Here is a 25,770-nt window from a genome sequence, read left to right on the forward strand (position 1 = left end):
CCTGACTTCACCTGTCACCCTCTAGCTATCATTCTTCCCCTCGCCCCCCCCGAACTTTTTTATTCTGGCATCTTCCTCTTCTTTCCCAATCCTGAAGAAGAGTCTCGGCCCGAAACATCGACTGTTTAGTCATTTCTGTAGATGCTGCCTGACCTGCTGAGTTCCTCCAGCATTTTGTAGGCATTGCTTAGGATTTCCAGCATCAGCAGAATTTCTAATGTTAGTGTTTCAAATTGTTCACAGTGTAGTGCAGTGATGGGGGGAGGGTGTGTGGTGCTTACTAGAATTGTTGATCAGATTAACGTTTTAGAGGAAATAAAATGAAAAGGTAAGAAAATTCATTTCATTAAAATATAAAATTAGAGGAAAAATGTCAGCTGTGAGATTATACTGTAGTTCATTCGTTCATTTATGGGCTTCCTAAGGTTGATTGACATGTCAGGGTCATTAATTGCATCTCTGAGTAAACCTTTATGCAAGGCTTGACAGCTGTAATTTTCTCCTGGGAATTTAGCTTGTATCTGCAAACCAAATGAGCAATTTCTCGGTATTCATTGGGACTTTGTTGTATTCCCACTTTTATGAGGCTAAGGAAGGAATGATGCTCATGGCATAAACTCCTAAACACATTTGTTTGCAAACTAATCATGGAGTGCACATTAATTCGCTCTCACTATTCCACCAATCCTTGCCCAATCATGCTGAAGAAACCTTTAACTGTATGTCATGTACATTATTAGAAAGAAAATATTTTGTGCTGCAAATATTCGTTTTATTATTGTCACATGTACAATGAAAAGCTTTTGTCTGCACACCATCCCGTCCATCATTCCAAACACTGAGGCAGTAGAAAGGAAAGAATGAAATGCTGACTGTAGGCCATGACAGAGGAAGTGCAGCGCAGGTAGACAAAGTGCAAGAGTCATGATTGGGTAGATTGGGAGATCAAGAGTTCATCTTTTACTGTATGAGAGGAGAGATCCATTCAAGAGTCTGTTAACAATAGCACTGAAGCTGTTCTGAAGCCTGGTGGTACGTGTTGTTAAGCTTATCCATCTTCTGGCAGACTGTATCATGAATACAGTGATCAATTTATTGACTAAAATGCTTACTGATATGCTCCAGGACCTAAGTTGTTTTAAAAATGAAGTTTGCTTTTAAACCTCACATTGTTGGTGCCCATTGATTGTGAATGGTAAACTAGAGAAAATCTGCAGTTGCTGAAAATCTAAGCAACACATACAAAATGCTGGAGGGACTCGGCAGGCCAGGCTGCATCTGTGGAAAAGAGTACAGTCGATGTTTTGGGTTGAGACCCTGCAACAGGACCTGTACTCTTTTCCATTTGCGGCAACATTGTGGGAAAGCACGTGTAAAAAGACATACATGCAAAACTGACAACTTACCAGGAAGGTACCTGGTGAGCTATGTTCAAATTTGCAAGACACAGTATAAATAAGGTATGTTCAGTCTGTATGAAATCATTTACAGTCAAGTGAGATACACGGTCAGTGCTGCCTGTCATGCATCCCTTTTCCATGAACTGTAAATCGGATTTTGGAGAGCATCCTGTAAGGTTCTTGGAACTATTCTTTTAATGTTTCAGAGATTAGCTCACAGACCAAACAAGCCAAAGAGTTCTTGTATTTATTTTTGTAGTGAATTAACTGCTGAGGTAAGCCTGTAGTATTTTTTGCCGCCAGTTACAGCAGGCAAATTATCCCAGTAGTGCCATTAGGTGTAGAAGGATAAATTAACCGGGGATTACTGACCCCAACACCAACACTGTCCGTGATGATGGGAGGCAGATAGATGCTGGAGTTCACCTATTTTCAATCTCAGCTCACAGCTCACAGCTAACAAAGTCAGAACCAGGTTTAATATCGCCAGCATATAATCTTGAAATCTGTTAAATTTTAATATTTTATTTTATAAAAAAGTAGTGCAAAAACAGTAATAAATAAGCAAAAAGTAGTGAGGTAGTGTTCATGGTAAATCGATAGCAGAGGGGAAAAAGCCGTTCCTGAATTGTTGACTGTGTGCCTCCTTCCTGGTGGTAAGAATGAGAAGAGGGCATGGCCTGAGTGATGGGGTCCTTAATAATGGGTGCCTCCTTCCTGAGGCAGTGCTCCATGAAGATGTCTTGGATATTACGGAGGCCAGTACACATGATGGAGATGACTAAGTAGGTGAATTGCCAGTGGAATCCATTTAAAGGGTTAGTAAATAGCCATTGGGAATGTAATGTTGAAATACAATGTTGATAGTTGAATTTTGGATGGAATCCATGCTAGCTCTTTCTTTCTCTGAAACTTCTGGAGTATTTCATGGCAATTTTGATTTTGTGTTATGGCCTGTATTTGTATTTCTATTTCTGTTAACCTTTTATATGGTCTCTTATCAATAATATGGAACTGGAAGAAAAGGGATCTTAGTCTCCTTTTCTATGTTGTGCAGACAGCCAAGGGAGGTCATAAAAGGCGCTGCACAGCTGCTCGCAAAGGTCCACTCAGTGACGTATGGTGTCATTCTGTTAACCTTTTATTGGTATCTATGGAAAAATATCTGCCTTACTGTCATTCCTGAATGTTTCTGAAGTCAGGACATCCACTCTCTTTAAATTTGTCCCATTACTATACTCCAGAAGCTCCATTAACACAGCAAATTGCATCAGCTGAAACAGGAACATTCTTTTGCTGACATGTATTCTTATACCTTAATATTCCGCCTTTGCCTACTTTTTACTGAGCTGATAAATGGCAAATATAAACCGTGAACTGTATCCTTTCGCTCAGTTTGTAAAGTCAAGCTTGTAATTTCAGCATTATAGTAACTGTATCTTTTGACAATGACATTATCAGTTTTGTCTGAATTCAAGATTCAAGGTTATTTATTGTCATTCCTCAGTGCACAGGTGTAAAGGAAAATGAAATGATTCTTACTCTGGATCCAAATGCAGCATAAAAACACAATAAGCATAAAGAACACAATAATAAAACACGATAAATATAAATACATAACATTAGCTTATCTGCATAGACTGATTGTATGTACATTAGACCATAATATATAGGAACAGAATTAGGCTGTTTGGCCCATCGGCTCTGCTCCACCATTTCGTCATTCTTTCCTTATGCTCCGGTCTCCTGCCTTCTCCCCATACACCCTTCATGCTCCAATCAATCAAGAATCTATCAACCTCTGTCTTAAATATGCAAAAAGACTTGGTCTCTACAGCTCCTAGTGGCAACGAATTCCATAGATTCATCGCTCTTTAGCTAAGGAAATTCCTCCTCATCTCCATTCTAAATGGACACCCCTCTATTCTGAGGCTGTGTCCTCTGGTACTGTACTCTCTCACCATAGGAAACAACTTCTCCACATCCATTATGTCAAGGCCCTTCACCATAAAGGAGAATGAAATTATTGTTACTTTGAATCGAATGCCGCATAAAAAAACACTAAGCATAAAATCACAATTAAAAAACACAATAAATATAAGATGAGCATATATAAATAGACTGATTGTATGCACATAAAGTGAAGCAGATGAATATTCTTACTTGTTTTATTTAAGGTATTTTTGTCTATAAGTTAAGGGTAAGAGAAATGTCATTGTACTTTTAATCTGTGAATATTAACTTGATATATTAAACATACACTCTTTGCTACTTCGATGAAGTTGTGTAATTTGAACTGAATGTAATTGGCAGTCATACAGTCTCCGGTCTATTGATCTCTGTATTATGGTGTCCCTTTCGCACCACTATATATCCTGAGCTGCTTGAAAATAGATGAGTTGTGTAAATGCACTCTGGTATCAAGTGTTGGGCCAAGAGGTTGCTAATTCAGTTGTTTTGGTAGAGGTTAAATCAATACAAATCATGAAAGGATTATTTCCACCACTGCAAAGAGTAATATCTGAGTAAGACAGTATGTGCTATTTAAAGTTAGTCATTAGAGACCTTTAAGTAGAAAGCTTGGGAATTATCTACACACAACAAAGTTGAAAACGCTGGGAGTTAAGTAGGAAATATAGTGTCTGGAAAGGAAAATCTTTCCATCCATGATGCTGACTAAGCCACCTGAGTATTTTTAGTCTTATCTGAAATTGGCTAAAGATTTCCAATATTTACATATTTCTCTTGATCTTTTTTGAACTCAGATTTTCAGAATTATTAATGAACTTGCACTGTGTGAGTCACTGACAGCTGGAGACTGCCACATTGTAAAATAATTCTGTGTAGCTTCCAGCCCTTTGAAATGAATAAACTATACACTCAGTGGCCATTTTATTAGGTACAGGAGAGCAGCCTGGTGTAGTCTTCTGCTGCTGTAGCCCATTCACTTCAAGGTTCGATGCATTGTGCGTTCAGAGATGCTCTTCTCTATACCATTGTGATAACACGTGGTTATTTGAACTACTGTCGCCTTCCTGTCAGTTTGAACCAGTCTGGTCAATCACAACTGACCTCTCTCATTAACAAAAGCAACAGGAATTCTGCAGATGCTGGAAATTCAAGCAACATACATCAAAGTTGCTGGTGAACGTAGCAGGCCAAGCAGCATCTATAGGAAGAGGCGCAGTCGACGTTTCAGGCCGAGACCCTTCGTCCGTCGAAGAGAGGATCTAAACTTCTTCGGTGTAGGCATCACTGGAAGAGGCTTCGCAGCAGTGAATTTAAACACAAACAACAGGAATTCTGCAGATGCTGGAAATTCAAGCAACATACATCAAAGTTGCTGGTGAACGCAGCAGGCCAAGCAGCATCTATAGGAAGAGACGCAGTCGACGTTTCAGGCCGAGACCCTTCGCCCGTCGAAGAGAGGATCTAAACTTCTTCGGTGTAGGCATCACCAGAAGAGGCTTCGCAGTAGTGAATTTAAACGCAAACAACAGGAATTCTGCAGACGCTGGAAATTCAAGCAACATACATCAAAGGGTCTCGGCCTGAAACGTCGACTGCGCCTCTTCCTATAGATGCTGCTTGGCCTGCTGCGTTCACCAGCAACTTTGATGTATGTTGCTTGTCTCTCATTAACAAGACTATTTTGGCCTTAGAACTGCCACTCACAGGATGTTGTTTGTTTTTTGCACCATTCTCTATGACCTCTAGAGACTTATGCGCGAAAATCCCAGGAGATCAGCAGTTTCTGAGATACTCAAACCAGCTCGTCTGGCACCAATAATAATTGCTCAGTCAAAATCACATAGATCACGTTTCTTCTCCATTGTGATGTTTGGCCTGACAACAACCGAACCTCCTGAATTGCGGATGCATGATTGACTGATTAGATATTTGCCTTAATAAACAGGTGTACCTAATAAAGTGGCCACTGAGTGAATATTCCTGAAAGTCTATGCTGGTGCTTACACACCACCAGAGGCACCTCCCAAAGAAAGTGCGGTAAAATTTTAAATAGACCACATTTCACATAAGCATACCTGCATCAAGGAATACGGGAAATCTGGTTGCAAGTTCTGTCATTGCTAGTATTTGCTGCACCTCGTTACTGAAGCAGGAATTGGTTCTTATTATTGGACTTGAAGCGATGGCGGAGGAGGAGAAACTCTTTCAGGGTGTAATCTAATGTTTCCATTCCTCATTATACATGCGTACTTTTGGTCTTTAAGTAAGACTCAATCTAATTGTTCTTGCAATGCTGAAGAAATCCATTATTTCTTCTGGAAATCAGCAATTCAAATCAGCCGCAGACATAAGGGACTGCAAATGTTGGAATCTGGAGCAACAAATAATTTGCTGGAGGAATTGAGGCGGCATCCATCATTAAGGACCCCCACCACCGAGGACATGCCCTCTTCTCATTGTTACCGTCAGGAGGGAGGTACAGAAGCCTGAAGGCACAGACCCAATGATTCAGAAACAGTTTCTTTCCCCCTGTCATCTGATTTCTAAATGGGCATTGAACCTGTGAACACTACCTCACTACTTCTTTATCTCTGTGTTTTTTTGCACCACTTATATTTAACTTGACTATATACACTTCTTGTAATTTAGTAATTTTTTTCTCTTTATTTATCATGTATTTCATTGTACTGCTATCATAAAGTTAATGAATTTCACGGTGCATGCTGGTAATATTAAATCTGACTCTGATATCAGTGAGCATCAGGAGTGGGGAGGCGGGGTGTAGGAATTATCGTTGTTTTGGCTTGAACCACTGCATCAGGACAATGTCAATAATTACTCGTCCTCGTCCCCACAGATGCTCCTGAAGCTCTTAGTTCTTCCAGCACATTGCTTTTTGATTCTAAAGACAAGCTTGTGCACAGAAATATTTACACATTTCCCAATTTCCACCCCTCAACTCCCCAAACAAATCCATGACTTTTTCTTCCAAAGCCCTGTTTTATTGCAAAGGTAACAGTGGTTCTGTGATTCGGTAAAAGTGTCCCGTCTTTATATGTGAGCCCAGGCTGTAAATGTCATTTCATTGTGATATATCACAGTTATGTTTCTGCTGTGCAATTGTAATCAATTCTTATTTTGAAGAGTGGAAAGTTCAGTTGAACTTTGATTTCATGTCTCCTGAGCTTGAACGTAATGTGGTTACATGTGCCATCACTACTCTCAGCATGGCTGTGATCAGTTGACCACACTCCTAATCAATCGAACTGCTTCTTCGACCAAAATACCATAAGAAATAGGAGCACAATTAAGCTATTTGGCCCATCAAGTCTTCTCCGCCATTCAATCATGACTGATTTATTATCCCTCTCAAACCCATTCTCCTGCCTTCTACCCATAACCTTTGAAATTCCGGCTAAACAAAAACCTATAAACCTCCACTTTAAATATACCCAATGACTTGGCCTCCACAACTGCCTGTGGCAGTGAATTCCAGAGATTCACCATTCTCCAGCTAAAGAAATTCCTCTTCATCTGTGTTCTAAAGGGACATCCTTATATTCTGAAGCTGTGCTCCTCCACTATTGAAAACAATCTCTCAATATCCACTCAATCTTGGCCATTCAATATTCAATAGGTTTCAATGAGATTTCTCCCTCATTCTTCTAAATTCCAGTGAGCACAGATCCAGAGCAACAAACATTCCTCATACATTTCCTCAAACTCCTCATTCTTCTAAGTTATTAAAGCACAATATTATTTGCTGTTGGTAGAGCTAAGTTTTACAGTATATAGAAGCAGCAAGACAGCTGGTAATCACAGGGTGACAACTCAGAAACGTAGGTATCTGGTTTTGAACACAACTTACCTGTTCTATGTTAAATTCCTGTGTACATAAATCTATTGATGCTTCTGGACACACCTTCTGTGATGTTCCTGGAATCATCAGGTGTTTCGGGTCTTTCAACATCATACAACCTCCTCCAGGTGACCCAGCCGGGGCTGATCAGACCCCAGCTTGGGTCCAGATGGCTAACTACTTATGACTGCATGGCTCCCCTCTTTTGAGCCACAGCCATCTTGAGGCCCTCTCTGCTGCATCAGTGGTACTGCGGATGGCTCTCCTCTTCCTCTCTCCCTTGATGCCCAAAATGCTGAAGCCTCTAACTAAAGAACGGGCTATGAATCCCCTACAACCAGCCTCCACTGGGAGACACCTCGCTCTCTATCCAGACAATTGTTGTCATGGCTTGCAGCTTCCTATCAACCCCTCCCTTCGCCGTTGCCTCCAGAATTTGGTTAACATATTCATCAAATTGCTTTCACAGTGAAGTCATGTTAGCTGCAGGCCATTTGATCCGCCTCCTGTTAGACTTCATGTTCGAGGGATTAGTTTGCAACACTTGGAGGTTCCGGGCACTATGGGGTGACTCCGGACCTGGCCCCTCCTTCATCTCACCAGGTTGGACACCTGCGCGTTGTGCTGCTCCTGCTCCCGCCAAACACTTCATCCTCGCTTGGTGGATCTTCAAGCCGCGATCATTCTTGCAGATTTTGCCAAATGCACACTGCTTCCTCATCGTCGTTTGTTCATTGCCTGGGTCTGATGTCGTTGTGTCCATCCGACTGGGGTGCTCATCCTCCCCCGCCTCTCGGGCACCCCGGGGGTATCTTTCCCTTAGATTCATTGTAAAGCTGTACAAATCCCTGATTCTACTCCCAATCTGTGCTGAATTAACTAGCTTCATCTGAACAGTGTTTCATCTCAATTGCATCACGTGTTGCCATCTTAGAAAGATAATTGGTCAAAAAATGATTGTTGGTTGTGGCCACTGCTAGAAAGTAGATGTCTGTAGATGTTAGTGAGTAAAGTCCTCCTTGATGCCTGTCCCACATTTTATATTGAGCCTTAAAAATTTAGAACACTTGGTACTGTTGAAATAAAAATGCCTGAATGTTGTAAAGAATCCTTTTTAAAGAAAGAAATTTAATGAGGAAAATCGACATATCCTTGATTATAAACTAGTGTTTCTTTATTGTGTAGCATCTTGGATTAAAGTCCAACCTACCCTTTACCTTCCAAATTGCTTGCTGTACCTGCAGATTAACTCTTCCTATTTTGTATGCAAGGACATCCAAATCTTTTCAAAAACGCGCATTTCCTAATGTTTTGGCTCAAAGCATTTTTTAATTTTCTGCTGTTACTATTAATGTTGATAATCTGACATTGTATTCTATCAGTATCACTTTGCCCTCTCATCTATGCAGCTAGCTTGCATCTTCCTTGAAGCGATTCGTTGTGTAATTTTGATTGAACTATAAGTTTGGATGCATTGGCTCAATCATTGCAGTTGTCCATGAGGCACTTTGCCAAATGCCATCTCCCATCTGGAAGGTTGCCTTTTTGTCCCTGTTGCTCAGCCTTCACTCAATCCGTGCTTCTGCATCTCACGAACCCGAACTTGTGCACCAAACTTTCACATAGCCTCTTTTTACAGTCATCATACATCCAAAACACATGAGATTCTGCTGATGCTGGAAGTCCAGAGCAACACATACAAAATGCTGGAGGAACTCTGCAGGTCTGGCAGCATCTACAGAGAGGAATTTACAGTTGATGTTTCAGGCAGAAACCAAGTCCTGATGAAAGGTTTTGGCAAGAAATGTCGATTGTTTATTCCTCTTCATTGATGCTACTTGACATGCTATGTTTCTCTAGCTTTTTGTATGTGCTTATCATTCATCAAAAGATGATTTATCAGCTGATGATAATTATACCCTTAAAAACATGAATAGATTTGCCAAGTGCTATTTGTCTTGTGTAAAACTATATTCCATCCCAGCTAATTGAATTGTGATTCTCAGAATGCATGTCCTTAATTGATTACAGCAGTTGTAACACGAACATCAAGCTACCTACTTAGCTTCCTGTATATCCTTTCTTGTATTGTTATGTTGGCTCGCTGATCTACTTTTCCATTGGGGATGTTTAGGAATCCACGGAGTTCTGGAAAGTGGAAACTGATACATTCACTCTTTTGTCTAAAACCCCAGGGATGACATCTATGTGATTTGTCAGCAATCAGTTCTTTTAAATCTTCCTGTACATTTTCTTGTCTAATTATGTAACTTTGTTCAATCACTTAATAAACTATTCCTGTGCTTCCAGTATTTCTTTGTGCCCTCTGATATAGGGAGGGCACAAAATTTCTGCTGATATAATATTATAGTATAGTACAGGCCCTTCAGCCTATGATGTTGTGTGGGTCTTTTTGTCTATTCTGAGATCAATCTCATCCTTCTCTCCTACATAGCCCTCCATTTTTCAATCATCCATGTGCCAATCTAAGAGATTCTTAAATGCCCCTAATGTATCCACTACCACCACCCCAGCAGGGCTTTCCCTGCAACCTCGAGTCTCTGTTTTTTAAAAAAAAAACTTACCTCTGACATCCTCACTGTACTTTCTTCCAGTTACCTTAAACTAAGTTGGTTCTGCTCTGGGAAAAAGACTCTGGCTATCCACCAATCTATGCCTCTTGTCATCTTGTACAACTCTGCCAAGTCACCTTTCATCCTCTTATGTCCTGGCTTGCTTAACCTTTCCTCATAAGCCATGCTTGTATTGTTCGAAGTTCTGTTGCCTTCAGTATCTTTGTGTTGAGGTCCTTGAGTTTTGATGGCCATGAATTCCATAAGAGGCTGGGGAAAATATCAAGCAAGGGAATTCGATTTTGGGTCGGAGTCATCTTGACATTAGTTAGCAGCAAAAGGTGTCAAGTGATGCTTTCACTCTGTGTGTACACTACTGTTCCATTGATTTAGTGGCTGAGAGGGTTATAAACTTAGCCAGCTACGCCATGGGTGCTAGCCTTCCCACTAGCAAGGGTATCTTCAATTAGCTATGGCTCAGAATAGTGGCATCTGTCATTAAACATCCTCACCACTCAGGACAATGCCCTCTTCTCATTGCTACCATCAAAGAGGAGGTAACGCATTGTTTTCCCTTGATGATATTAACTTCAGTTTGACTAGTTCTCCTTGATACCACCCTCAGTGAAAAGGTGCATTTAAAACAAGGGCAGTGTCGCTCTCTCCTGTCTAGAATTCAGCTCTGTTATCCAGGCTTGGACCAAGACTCTGAGGGGATTTGGAGCCAAATGCTGGCCCAATTCAAAGTGCATATTGGGTTGTTGTTGAAGTAAGAAAAATACTAAATTCACAGTGGGGATAGCGAATTCCTGGCTCTGCAGGATTGCAGAGAGCGAGAGGTGGTGGGGTGGGGGAGAATAAGCATATATTAGTGAAATAAAGGGAATACAGGCAGTGTAAACCTGAAACAGGCTCACCCAGCCCAAACCACAAACTGTAAGCTAAAGTGAACTCAAGTCCTGAGAAGAGTCTTGGCCCAAAATGTCAACTGTTTGTTCATTTCCATAGATACTGCCTGATCTGCAACAGACTTGCCTCACTCTGTGTATACACAGTGCATTTTTCAATAAGCTTTCAAAACAGCCTTGAATCTTCCTCTGTCTTCATAGTAATCTCTCCCCAGTGCTCCAAGTACAATGTCTATTTCAGAAGGAGCTGACTGAATGTAATTGGGCATCATTGCTGGGAGAGGATGCTGATATTTCATTTATCTGGCCAGTGGATTTGGAGGATTTTGTAGACAATGTGCCTGCTTTAGGTAATCCAGTTATCAGTAGCATACAGTCCAAATCTCAGTGGCATATAGGAAGAAGTTCTCTGACTGTTGGGTGAAAATCGTGTGAGGTGGCATATAATTTGATTTGGAGACCTCATAATAGTTATCTTCTGGTGACTTCTCATCCCTCCCTTTTCTCTCTCTTTCCATTCTCCATTTTCACTCCCCCTTACCACTTCTGTTCATCTGCCCATCACCTCTCTCTGGTGCTCCTCCTCCTCTCCTTTCTTCTGTGGTCCACTCTTCTCTCCTAGCAGATTCTTCCTTCAGCTTTTTATCTCTTCCACCTTTCTCATTCCCAGCTTCTTTCTTCATCCCTTTCCCCCTCCCCTACCCAGCCACCTTCCCCCTCACCTGGTCTTTCCTATCACCTGCCAGCTTGTACTCCTTCCCCTCTCCCCACCTTCTTATTCTTGCTTCTTCACCCCACCATTTCAGTGGTGATGAAGGGTTTCGGCAATATCAGTGGTTTATTCCTCTGCACAGATGCTGCCTGCCCTGCTGAGTTCCTTCAGTACTTTGTTGTATATATGTTTCCCCCAGATCCCAAAGTTAGATGGCCACTGTAATTACAACTAGTGTGCAGTGCAAGATCAAGGAATTTAGGATGAGCTGAAATAAGGAGAAAATGAAACGAGATTAGTTAGGATAATTGCACGTGCATGCTTGATGATTGGCTTGGACATGATAGGCTGGAGGGCCATTTTCTGTGCTAAATGGATCATTTGGATTTTTAAGATTTCTAAGTTTTCCATGTTTCGTTAACAACATTATAGACTGTAGAGGATGCATCATCCTCTGACTTCACTCTGTAATTGATGTGTGCCATTTGGAAACAGAATTTACAAATCCATACTCACATTATTTATAGATGTGCGCTAGAGAACAACTTAATCACTTGCATCACTGTGTGATATGGAAGCTGCCCTGCAGTGGAGAGGAAGGCTTTACAACGGGTAGCCAAGACTGCCCAGTGCAACACTGGCACCGGCCTACCCACTATCAAGGACACATATACAGAAAGGTGCTGGAAAATACCAATAACATCATGAAGAATCCCTCCCTTCCTGCTTATGGACTGTTGGTCCCACTCCCATCAGGGAAGAGGCTACGTAACATCCACAGCAGGACCAACAGACTCAAAAACAGTTGCTTACCCCTAAGCTCTAAGAATGATCAACACCTCCACCGACTAACTCCACTACTACTTCATTTTCCCCTTCTGTCTCCTTAGGTACAGCTTAGCATCACCTTATGAAAATGCAATCAATTTATGTATATAAGCTATCTTATGTATTTATATTTATTTTGTGGTTTTTTTTATCATTATTGTTGTGTTCTCTATCTTTCGTGTCTTGCTTTGTGCTGCATTGGATCTGGAGTGACAATTATTTCATTCTCCTTACACTTGTGTACCAGAAATGACATTAAACAAAATTAAATCTCGAATTGAATTAAGTGACACAATGAGAGCTTGCAAAAAATTTTAACAGATCTACTGGGTTAATTTGAGCTTCTGAGCATGCAAGAACTTAATAGAGCTTTTCTACCGACTACAAAATGGCTTTTAGTGCTGTATTAACGATATGCACTAAGTACAGCTATAATAACACAGAGGCACCCATTAATTAGTCAACATTTCTATCACCATTGAGATTATTTTATTGAAATTCAGTACTAGTGGATGTATTCATCATATTCTTGTCAGAATACTTGTAATTGAAGTTCTGCTTATTGTACTGAGCATTAAATATTCTACTTGTTTTTGCAAAATATACTGTTAAATTGCAGGTTAGAGACAACCAGGGAAGTAAATTGTGTAGAACCTCATCCTTCCTTAACTCTCATCCCTATGGTTATTCTCCCATTTTTCAAGTGGCCTAAAGTAGGTGGCAAATGAGATTTCAGATGCTGGAAGCTAGAGCAATCAAAACCCAAACTGCTGGAGGAACTCAGTGGGTAGGACATCTGTGGAGGAAAATAGCCAGCCAGTATTTCAGAACAATTCATCTAGACTGCCCACTTCCCTCCACAGATGCAGCCTGATCCTCCAGCAGTTTGTTGGTTTAAATTTAGATATCTGTTACCAAGGTATTGTAGAATCATCCATAAGACCAAAAGATAGAGCAGAATTAGGCCATTTGGCCCATTGAGTATGCTCTACCATTGCATCAATTTTCCTCTCAGCTCCAATCTCTTGCCTTCTCTCTGTATCCCTTCACGCCATGACCAATCAAGAACCTATCAACCTCTACCTTAATTATACATAAAGAGTTGGCCTCCAGAACTGCCTGTGGCAAAGAATTCCACAGATTCACCACTCTCTGGCTAAATAAATTCCTCCTCATCTCCATTCTAAAAGGATACCTGTCTTTTCTGCAGCTCTGTCCTCCAATCTTGGAGTCTCCCACCATAGGAAACATCCTCTCCACATCCACTCTATTAAGGCTTTTCACTTTCTATAAATTTGCTGACGATACAACCATTGTTGGTAGAATCTCAGGTGTTGATGAGAGGGCGTACAGGAGTGAGATATGACAACTAGTGGAATGGTGTCACAGCAACAACCTGGCGCTCAACGTCAGTAAGACGAAAGAGCTGATTGCGGACTTCCGGAAGGGTAAGACAAAGGAACACATGCCAATCCTCATAGATGGACAGAAGTGGAGAGAGTGAGCAGCTATACTTTATTAGGAGTTTGAAAAGATTTGGCATGTCAACAAATACACTCAAAAACTTCTATAGTTGTACCGTGGAGAGCATTCTGACAAGCTGCATCACTGTCTGGTATGGAGGGCTACAGCACAGAACTGAAAGAAGCTGCAGAAGGTTGTAAATCTAGTCAGCTCCATCTTGGGTACTAGCCTACAAAGTACCTAGGTCATCTTTAGGGAGCGGTGTCTCAGAAAGGCAGTGTTCATTATTAAGAACCTCCAGCACCCAGGACATGCCCTTTTCTCACTGTTAACCATCAGGTAGGAGGTACAAAAGCCTGAAGGCACACACTCAGCAATTCAGGAACGGCTTCTTCCCCTCCGCCATCCGATTCCTAAATGGACATTGAATCTTTGGACACTACCTCACTTTTTTTAATATGCAGTATTTCTGTTTTTGCATGTTTTTTAAAATCTATTCAATATACACAATTGATTTACTTGTTTATTATTATTTTATTATTTTTTTCCTCTGCTAGATTAGTTATTGCATTGAACTGCTGGTGCTAAGTTAACAAATTTCAAGTCATATGCCAGTGATAAGAAACTTGATTCTGATTCATTTGACAGGTTTCAATGAGGTCACCCCTCATTCTTCTGAATTATAGTGAATACAGGCCCAGAGCCATAAAATGTTCTTCATATGACAAGCCATTCGATCCTGGAATTTATTTTCCTGAGCCTTCTTTGAACCTTCTCCAGTTTCAGTACATCCTTTCTAAGATAAGGAGCCCAAAACTGCTCACAATACTCCAAGTGAGGCCTCACCAGTGCTTTATAATATCTCAACATTACAAACTTACTTTTATATTCTAGTCCTCTTGAACGCTAACATTACATTTGCCTTCCTCACCAGGGACTCAACCTGCAAATTAACCTTTAGGGAATCCTGCACAATAACTCCAAGTCCCTTTGTGCCACAGAGGTTTTTGTATTTTCCCTTCATTTGGAAAATAGTCAACCCTTTAATTTCTAATACCAAAGTGCATAGCCTTACACTTCCTGACACTATATTCCATCTGCCACTTCTTCGTCCATTCTCCTAATCAGTCTAAGTCCTTCTGTAGTCTGTCTACTTCCTCAAATCTACCTATCCCTCCACCTGCCTTCATACCTTCTGCAAACTTTGCAACAAAGCCATTAAGTCTATCATCTAAATAATGACATATAACTTCAAAAAAAAAATCGGTCCCAACACAGACCCCTGTGGAACACTAGTCACTAGTCACTGGCAGCCAGCCAGAAAAGGCTCCTTTATTCCTACTCTTTGTCTCATATTTGGCACTTAGTCAAAGGACTTCTAAAGATTCCAAGTATTATTTTGAAAAATCAGGAACAGAATCTTCTTGAGATTGAATATTCACTGAGAACTTCATGTTGAATGGTTAAGGCAATTTAACTAGATATTTGCAGGAATGCTTTTTAAAGTCTGTTGTAAGCTTCCCTAACATAGGCAAGGCTATATCTAAAATAACTTCTCAACTTGTCAGTTATATAAGTGGTATTATGATATTATTGATTCAAAGCAGGTTGATTTATAGCATTCTTGGCATATTGGAAACAGAAAATGATGCTGGCAAAGTTCAGGCTTAAAAATGTTACAATTTGGGAACTCCAAGAGTGAGCTGACATTTCAGGGTCGGCAGTTGCTGTGGTGTTGGCCACAAGAAGTACTCTTTACCTTCTGTATGCGCCAAGCCAGAGAGCTTTGTGCAATTCTTAAACACAGATACAACTTATAATTTAAGTTTTAAAATATATATGTCAAATCCGGTACTGACGACTTTTTTTGCAAAAGGCAACATGATAGAAAAGTGAGAGACCCTACCAAAGGATTGAACTGCAGTATTTTCCAACCTGTCTCCTTAGTCTCTTGATTAGAGTACCAGGCATGATTGGTCAAAATAGCATAATGATCTTCGCCTGGCACGGTTCAATGTTGCATCATGTAATCCACTTTCTGCTGGACCTCATTGTACATGTGCAGATTTTGGGGCTATAATTCTACCTTATCCTTTGGCTTTGGAAGGTAAATCACAAATTTTAGAAAGCCACAAATTGCAAAAAAAATCTTCTCCAGGAATATGAGCCCCATTCTCCAAGATGTCTTGTGTGTAACGTACCCACCTTCAATTATGTGAAATGGCAAAAAACCTAATGCTATACTATTTATATTCCCTGTTTGAACTGTGGTCGAGGATAGGACAACTTTGAGATTTGATACTCAGGAAGTTAGCACAAGCAAGCTTAACTACTCAAACTACTAATCTGAATGATGGATGTCATTTTGTGCCGAAACTATTCCAGTAATGTTTCTGCCATTCAAACGTAGCATCACCTTTTACTGTTAGAGGTCCTGATGATAGCACTGCTTGATCCAGCCTTTGATTTGAAAATAAAGAAGGCAGCACAGTATTGCTGCAGTGCAGGCATGTGATGTAACTGCAGCATAATTGGTTGCTTGACAACCGGTCAAAATGTTTATCCTGGGAATCAGGTGAGAAGGGAACTGCTGGTCAAAATGCTTCTGGTGTTTGCTAAAAACATTTTGATCAGTCTAGTTATCAGGATGGTATGGTGGAGATAGCTTACTTCGACCTGCCCATTTTTTGCTCAGAGACTTCTTTGAGTACCATTCTCCATGTGGCAAAAGCCCTCAGAGACCTTGACTAAGAGGTCATTTCCTAGGTTCTGTGATGTGTTAAGTCAATTATTTTGATTCTCCAGAATCAACCTGAATGGTGCACCTTTGCAAGGGTCACAGTTAGTAATGAGGGACCCAAGAAAGGATTGAGCATTGTTGGTAACTGCCAGCTATTCGCTTGTCTCTTGTGCTCAGCGGGCATGATTTGTCTTGATAGAATTGATGGCACGATTTTTGCCAGGCATAGGTCAATACTACATTATGGAGTCCACATGCTGCTAGACTTCATGAGACATGCATTGATCTTAGGACTAAAACTCTACCCTATCCTTTGGCTTTGGAACGTAAATTGAAAATTTTAAGACACCACAGTTCCACCAAGATTACCCATAAAACTTTTCCAAGAATGTGAGTCCTTTCCTTTCAGAAAGTAATTCCAAGGTTTTTGTTCACTATTAAACTGTTTTTCTGTTAAGCAGTTTGAAATTCTAAGTTTCTCCTGCTACTCATGGTACAGTAATATAATGATGATGATCTCTGTTTCTGATACCCAATTCGGGCATAGAAAAATGTTATAGTGCAGTTTGTTGACCTCTGTAGGCTACTGCTGTGGTGGGAAGAGTATTGGGAAATCATGGGCCTCTTAACTCCAAAAACAAAATAGAAAGATTCATAGGTTCATGTTGTGTTGTGAATACTGAAGCAGTTCCCAATGAAAGGTCATTGACCTGAAATGCCATCTCTGTCTTCTCTCTTGCAAATGCTGCTGGACCTACGTAGTATTTTCAAAACTTTTTTTTTGTTTCAAAGATGTCCAGTAGTTGGAGAGAAATTTTCAGAATGTACTACATAATTTTCTTTAATGACTCTCAATTTAAAACATTCAAACAAATTATATTGCTGGTGTGCAGTTTAAAGAAACATTCTTTTAATATATTTCTCATGGATTGCTATTTCTCTCTCCCTCGCTGGAGAGAGAAGGGGCCTGTCTGAGATCTCGGTGTTGGGATGGACAATAGTTTTTGATGGAAGCTAGATCATGGTCTCGGGGGGCTTTGTATTGCTGCACGGTGGCTGTTGGGGGGAGGGGAGGGCCAACTTTTTGCTGCTGCTTGTGCGTGGGAAGGGGAGGGTGGCTTTGGGGTTCTAATGTTTTCAGTCGTTCATTCTTTGGGTTTTTTTTCTCTCTGTTTCATGGATGTCTGTGAAGAGTAACAATTTCCAGTTGTATACTGTATACATTCTCTGATATTAAATTGAACCATTTGAGCCTCCATACTTGGTTCAAATCAGTATAATATCACTGGCATATGTCGTGAAATTTGTTAGCGTCAGCAGTACAATGCAATATAGGAAAAAAAGTGATAAATTACAGTAAATAGATATAAATATATGTATATTAAAAAGTTAAATTAAAAATAGTGCAAAAACAGAAATAATATATAAAAAAGTGAGGTGGTATTCATGGGTTCAATGTCCATTTTGGAATGAAATGGCAGAGGGGAAGAAGTAGTTCCTGAATTACTGTAGTTTCATTGGAACCTACATTTGAACCACTGAAACATGAAAAATGATTGATATTTTCTCAGACCTGTGTAAGTTAAGAAAGCAGATTCTAGCTTCAATTACTACCGAGCTTTCAAATTTTAGCAAGCATTCCAAATACTATTCCTCTCATTTTAAATTGAAAGACCTGTATTGGGCTAGAGCAATTTTTATTTGAGGTTCCTGTCTCTTAGAAAGCTGTGGTGTTTGTTTGGCATGCAAACAATTCTTAGGTAAACACAGTGACCAATTTTGGCCAGGTTTCATTATGTAATGGGGGCTTTGATGGATTCTATGAACCATAGAAGTACCAGCACTTGTATAAAGACCAAAGCTGGTTATTGAACTGCTGCAGTCCTATTTGCAATGTCGTATCGATTTTTGGCATGGCTAGATTTTTTAGGACTGTGTCCATGGTTACGTTTGTATATAGAATGAGGCTTTCAGAGCCAACTGTTGTATATTCCAATCTGAGGGGATATACTTCTGAGTTTTCCTGATTCAATTCTCACTTGTTTTTTGTTAATGTAGAATTCCGGGACGACTGAATGATAGGCGAACACCTCTCGGAGAACTCAATTGGATTTTTACAGCCATAACAGACACAATAGCATGGAATGTATTACCTAGAGGTAAGACGTCTATTCCATTCCCAGTAGTAGGCTAGATGACTCATTTGCTTTTCATTCATTGCCATTAGGAGGTTTGTTCAAACTTGAACTGCTTCTACCTCAAGTAGAATTACTGTTTTCTTCCACGCTCCCCGCGCTCTTGCACAGTCACATCAGCCCACCTAACAGTGGATACCCATGATGAACACATCGCCTCACATTTGTCCAATTGAGGGCTTGCCTATTGTCTTATTGTTGCTAATATCCAGTGTCGCTTGTCTGGCAAGTTGATGGTCATTTTCAAAGTTCTGAAGTTCACAGTAAGTTCGCAGTAAGTGTATTTTTAAATATTGCTGCTGTAACAAAAGAATTTCCCACTCAGGATCAATGAAGTACTTATTATTATTATTACCACCATACACTACCTTGAGATTCAATTTCTTGCAGTCATTCACAGTAGAGCAAAGAAATACAGTAGAATCAATGAAAAGCTACACCCGAAGAAAGGCAAACAACCAGTGTGCAAAAGAAGACAGTGCAAATAAAAAAAACTGAATAATACTGAGAACATGAGTTGTAAACTCCTTGAAAGTGAGTTCACAGGTTGTTTTATCAGTTCAGAGTTGAGGTGAGCAAAGTAATCCAAGCTGGTTCAAATCACTGGTTGCAGGATAATAACTGTTCCTGAATCTGGCGATGTGGGACCTGAGGCTCCTGTACCTCCTTTCTAATGGCAGCAGAGAGAAGAGAGCATGACCTGGATGGTGGGGGTCCTTGATGATGGATGCTGCTTTCTTGTGGTAGTACTCCTTGTAGATGTGCTCAATTGTGGGGAGGGCTTTGCCTGTGATGGACCCTCAATCTTGTATGACCTTCTAGTTCAACTTCACAAACAATGTACTGGCAAAGTAGACCCTTTGTTTACTGCTTCAGAGTAACATCATCACTCATTTTGTCATCAGCTTGAAATTCCTCCGAGTGAAATGAAATTTCTTTTATATATGCTGCATAATTAATATGTAATAAGTTAATTAGCTGCTGGATTCTTCTGCAATTTAAAAAAAATCTGATTATAATTTTCAGATATATCCAGAATAGCAGTGCTGTCAAACTGCAGAACAAATTCTAGTTTGCCTGTGGATTTGCTTACACTTATTTTTATGTCTTTTTACACTGTTATTAAGATATTTCAATGATCTCTTTCAAATATTTAAGTGAATTTTAAGCGAATAACAAAAAAAGAATTGCTAACTTTTTGTTTCCATAGATCTCTTCCAAAAATTATTTCGGCAGGACCTGCTGGTTGCCAGTTTATTCCGCAATTTTCTTTTAGCCGAAAGGATCATGAGGTCGTACAACTGTACCCCTGTCAGTAGTCCTCGTCTACCTCCAACGTACATGCATGCTATGTGGTGAGTTAATGCAACTCCTCTGAAAAGCAAATATCAAGGAAGGCTCTTGTCCAAAGTGATAGTGATTGATTTCAGAACTTCTGTATATCTAAATGTGTTAAGCCTGTAAGAAATCCCCCGTACATCAAGGTTTAAGATGTGTCTTTAACATATTGGAGGTGATTCAACAAATAGTGACGTGATTTTCTGTAGGTGCCATTGTTTTGAATTGCCTTCAGTTTTTATGGGTATTGTTATAAATCTGAGCATCTAAGTGAATGCTTATAGCTGTGAGAGAGATCTTTGTTTCAGAACTCGAGTGGTGAAAGATGTCTGCCTACCCCATGGATACATTACTAACCATGCTGAAAGCAGCAAGCTCTCACAAACAGCAAGGTGATAATGATCAGATAACCTGTAGCTGTTGGTAAGAAATAGAAATATTGACCAGGAGAACATGGCCCATTCTTCAAAATAATTGTTGTGGGAGCCTTCAGTCCACTTGAGAATTTAAATGTATCTTTGAAAGGATGCATCTCCAGGAGTCCAACACACCCACAATACAACATTGAATGATATTTTAAGTTTCTGGAATGAGAATCTGATTGTGTCAAAAGTCTGAAGTTAGAAGTAAATTTATTATCAAATTGCGTATATGTCACCATATATAGTACGACCTTGAGATTCATTTTTTTACAGGCATTCAGAGTAGAATAAAGAAATACAATAGAATCAGTGAGATTCTACACAGACTGACATGCAACCGATGTGCAAAAGAAGACAAATAGTGCAAATAAAAGTAAATAAATAAATAACACAAAGAACATGAGTTTTAGAGTCCTTGAAAATGAGTCCACAGGAAGTGGATCAGTTCAGTATTGGGGTGAGTGAAGTTATCCACTCTGATTTGGGAGCCAAATAGTTGTAGGGTAATATCTTTTCCTGAACCTGGTGCTGTGGAACCTAGGGCTCTGTACCACCTTCCTGATGGCAGTGGTGAGAAGAGAGCATGGCCTGGATGTTGAGGGTCCTTGTTGATGGATGCTGCTTTCTTGTGGCAGCGCTCCATGTAGATGTGCTCGATGGTGGGGGAAGGCTTCACCTGTGATGGACTGGGCTGTATCCACCACTTTTTGTAGACTTTTCTGTTCCTGGACATTGGTGCCCTTGAGCATGCCTCATCCAAATTGCAAAGGGAACTTTCCTGTAGTTGTAGAGTCAGTAGTGAGGAGATTATGACTTTGCAGAAGTTCTCAGTTCATTTTGTAAGAATAACCCAGTGTTTCTAGTCAGCTGTCACTTGAATTTTCCACCCCACTCATACTTCTGGATGTTTTTCCTTTGGTTTCCTAAATCTTCCAATGAAGGCAACTCATTGAAGAGCATTTCATCTTTAAAGTTGGCACATTATGACCTTTAGGACTCAGCTTTAAATTCCACCATTTCAGATACTCAGCTATTTTACTGTTATATTTCAGCATTCCAATTTTCAGCTATTTTTCTCTTCCTCCTGGTACATTTCACTTAAATTGTCTCTTCTAACTCACATCACCTCCAGACATACAGTACTTACACCAACATTTTTCACTTAGCTCGAAAAGGACACTTATCCTTCATTCTTTTCCAGTGTCCAGCCTTTTGCAGACTATCTCTTTTGTTCTCTCCATCCATGAACCAAACCCCAACTTCCTCTGCGGCTTAACATTTGCTTCATTTCTAAATTTACCCAGTTCTAGATGAAATGGTATCAAACAGAGACCTTTTTTTCCCCTCTTTCCACAGATGCTGCCTTCTTTACTGAAAATTTCCACCTGTTTTCCTCATTAGTGTGTGAACTTAAATTGATTTAAGTGAGAGGAGACAGTGGAATACATTTTACCCAGTATGGATAGAACTCTGAGAGGGTGATATGTATGTGAAGCAGAGCCAAATGCAGAGCTCTGGCAGTAGTGACCATCATAAGTAATCTTGTGTTGATGTGTCCAAAAGCAAGCACTGATGTGACACAAGCTTCATTGGTCCTGGTCATATAAACCTCTTTGTCTTAGTTATTAAGACCATAAGATAGTCCATAAGACCATAAGACACAGGAAGGTAGTCATCCCTAGACTACAGGAGTCAGAACACTGGGTCACTGTCAAGAGAGGGAAGGGAAATGCCTGGATAGTGGAGAGCACCCCTGTGGCTGTCCCCCTCAGCAACAAATATCTTGTTCTGGATGCCGTTGAGGGGGATGACCTGACGGGGGACACCCACGGTGACCGGGTCTGTGGCACTGAGCCTGGCGCTGTTGTGCAGGAGAGAAGGAGGGAGAAGAGAGATGCGGTAGTCGTGGGGGATTCCATAGTCAGGGGAACAGACAGGAGATTCTGTGAGCCTGACAGAGATACCCGCATGGTGTGTTGCCTCCCAGGTGCCAGGGTACGGGATGTCTCAGATCGGGTCCTGAATATTCTAAAGGGGGTGGGTGAGCAGCCAGTTGTCTTGGTACATGTTGGTACCAATGACATAGATAGGACAAAGGAGAAGGTCCTGAAGAGAGATTTCCAGGAGTTAGGAAGGAAGCTGAGAAGCAGGACCTCCAGGGTAGTAATCTCGGGATTACTACCTGTGCCACGTGCTAGCGAGGGCAAGAGTAGTCGGATCAGGCAGATGAATGCCTGGCTGTGAGACTGGTGTAGGGGGCAGGGCTTCAGATTCTTGGATAATTGGGATCTCTTCTGGGGAAAGTATGACCTGTTCAAAAAGGACAGGTTACACCTGAACCCGAAGGGGACCAATATCCTGGCAGGAAAGTTTAATAGAGCTGTTAGGGAGGGTTTAAACTAATTTGGCAGGGGGATGGGAACCGGAATGATAGAGCGGAGGAAGGGGAAAACAGAAATAAATCTAAGATAGTGAGCAGTAAAGATGTCAGGAAAGACAGGCAGGTGATGGGGCAAATGTGTAGCCATTGGGATGAGTTGCAGTGCAATAAAGTTGCAGTGAAATCAAAGCAAAAAGTATTAAATACTGGTCTTAAGGTGTTGTAGTTAAATGCACGCAGCATAAGGAATAAGGTGGATTATCTTGTTGTACAGCTACAGATTGGCAGGTATGATATTGTGGCCATCACTGAGACCTGGCTAAAGGATGCATGTCTCTGGGAGCTGAACGTCCAAGGATACACGGTGTATCGGAAGGATAGGAAGGTAGGCAGAGGGGGAGGCGTGGCTTTATTGGTAAGAAATGATATTAAATCATTAGAAAGAGGTGATATAGGATCGGAAGGTGCAAAATCTTTATGGGTTGAGCTAAGGAATAGCAAAGGTAAAAGGACCCTGATGGCAGTTATTTATAGGCCTCCAAACAGCTGCAGGGATGTGGACCACAAATTGCAACTGGAAATAGAAAAGGCTTGTCAGAAAGGCAGTGTTATGGTAATTCTGGGAGATTTTAACATGCGAGTAGATTGGAAAAATCAGGTCGGCACTGGATCTCAAGAGAGAGAATTTATAGAATGTCTGCGAGATGGCTTTTTAGAACAGCTTGTTGTTGAGCCCACTAGGGGATCGGCTGTACTGGATTGGGTATTGTGTAATGAACCGGAGGTGACTGGAGAGATTGAGGTGAAGGAACCCTTAGGAGGCAGTGATCGTAACATGATTGAGTTCACTGCGAAATTAGAAAAAGAGAAGCCGAAATCTGATGTGTCGGTGTTTCAGTGGAGTAAAGGAAATTACAGTGGCATGAGAGAGGAACTGGCCAAAGTTGACTGGAAAGAGACACTGGCGGGAAAGACGGCAGAGCAGCAGTGGCTGGAGTTTATGCGAGAAATGAGGAATGTGCAAGACAGGTATATTCCAAAAAAGAAGAAATTTTCGAGTGGAAAAAGGATGCAACCGTGGTTGACAAGAGAAGTCAAAGCCAAAGTTAAAGCAAAGGAGAGGTCATACAAGGAAGCAAAAATTAGTGGGAAGACAGAGGATTGGGAAATTTTTAAAACCTTACAAAAGGAAACCAAGAAGGTCATTAAGAGAGAAAAGATTAACTATGAAAGGAAACTAGCAAATAATATCAAAGAGGATACTAAAAGCTTTTTCAAGTATATAAAGAGTAAAAGACAGGTGAGAGTAGATATAGGACCGATAGAAAATGATACTGAAGAAATTGTAATGGAAGATGAGGAGATGGCAGAGGAACTGAACAAGTATTTTGCATCAGTCTTCACTGAGGAAGACAGCAGGATACCGGACACTCAAGGGTGGCAGGGAAGAGAAGTGTGCGCAGTCACAATTACAACAGAGAAAGTACTCAGAAAGCTGAATAGGCCAAAGGTCGATAAATCTCCTGGACCAGATGGAATGCACCCTTGTGTTCTGAAGGAGGTAGCTGTGGAGATTGCGGAGGCATTAGCGATGATCTTTCAAAAGTCGATAGATTCTGGCATGGTTCCGGAAGACTGGAAGATTGCAAATGTCACTCCGCTATTTAAGAAGGGGGCAAGGAAGCAAAAAGGAAATTATAGACCTGTTAGCTTGACGTCGGTGGTTGGGAAGTTGTTGGAGTCGATTGTCAAGGATGAGGTTACAGAGTACCTGGAGGCATATGACAAGATAGGCAGAACTCAGCATGGATTCTTTAAAGGAAAATCCTGCCTGACAAACCTATTACAATTTTTTGAGGAAATTACCAGTAGGCTAGACAAGGGAGATGCAGTGGATGTTGTATATTTGGATTTTCAGAAGGCCTTTGACAAGGTGCCACATGAGGCTGCTTAACAAGATGAGAGCGCATGGAATTACGGGAAAGTTACATACGTGGATAGAGCGTTGGCTGTTTGGCAGGAAACAGAGAGTGGGAATAAAGGGATCCTATTCTGGTTGGCTGCCGGTTACCAGTGGTGTTCCGCAGGGATCAGTGTTGGGGCCGCTTCTTTTTACATTGTACATCAACGATTTGGATTATGGAATAGATGGCTTTGTGGCTAAGTTTGCTGACGATACGAAGATAGGTGGAGGGGCCAGTAGTGCTGAGGAAACGGAGAGTCTGCAGAGAGACTTGGATAGATTGGAAGAATGGGCAGAGAAGTGGCAAATGAAGTACAATGTTGGAAAGTGTATGGTTATGCACTTTGGCAGAAAAAATAAACGGGCAGACTATTATTTAAATGGGGAAAGAATTCAAAGTTCTGAGATGCAACGGGACTTGGGAGTCCTCGTACACGATTCCCTTAAAGTTAACCTCCAGGTTGAGTCAGTAGTGAAGAAGGCGAATGCAATGTTGGCATTCATTTCCAGAGGAATAGAGTATAGGAGCAGGGATGTGATGTTGAGGCTCTATAAGGCGCTGGTGAGGCCTCACTTGGAGTACTGTGGGCAGTTTTGGTCTCCTTATTTAAGAAAGGATGTGCTGACGTTGGAGAGGGTACAGAGAAGATTCACTAGAATGATTCCAGGAATGAGAGGGTTAACATATGAGGAACGTTTGTCCGCTCTTGGACTTGTTACGTACCCCGTAACTGGGTTGCCAAATCAGCAGAAATGGATCACTCAGTTGGAGTCTGGATTACTAGAACTAAGAAAATTTTATTAAAGAAACAAGCAACACAGTACTCTAATCAAAAGGATAATGAATGCAACAGTTCAGCAATGATAAACATACATGTACACAGAATTCAGATAACTGGATCAATCAAGCTCTATCGTTGTCTAGGGGTAAATGACCAGTTTCAAAGTGACGCAAAGTTCAGTTCAATTTAGTTCAGTTCAGTTCGCAGTAATCGCTGCCATAGGAAATGGACAGTG

At 40.8% G+C, this 25,770-nt stretch overlaps 1 protein-coding gene across 1 annotated transcript in view; it reads left to right on the forward strand.

The window, feature by feature from the left end:
* The window catches only part of rptor (regulatory associated protein of MTOR, complex 1), a 500,247-nt gene that overhangs the window by 219,824 nt on the left and 254,653 nt on the right, over positions 1 to 25,770 (forward strand). Inside the window, exons 8-9 of the mRNA XM_063030532.1 lie at positions 18,514 to 18,614; positions 19,861 to 20,005. Of these exons, the coding sequence (XP_062886602.1) occupies positions 18,514 to 18,614; positions 19,861 to 20,005 (246 nt within the window). The remainder of the gene's footprint in view (positions 1 to 18,513; positions 18,615 to 19,860; positions 20,006 to 25,770) is intronic.

Source organism: Mobula hypostoma, chromosome 22, assembly GCF_963921235.1.
Source record: "Mobula hypostoma chromosome 22, sMobHyp1.1, whole genome shotgun sequence".
Lineage (NCBI taxonomy): Eukaryota > Metazoa > Chordata > Chondrichthyes > Myliobatiformes > Myliobatidae > Mobula > Mobula hypostoma.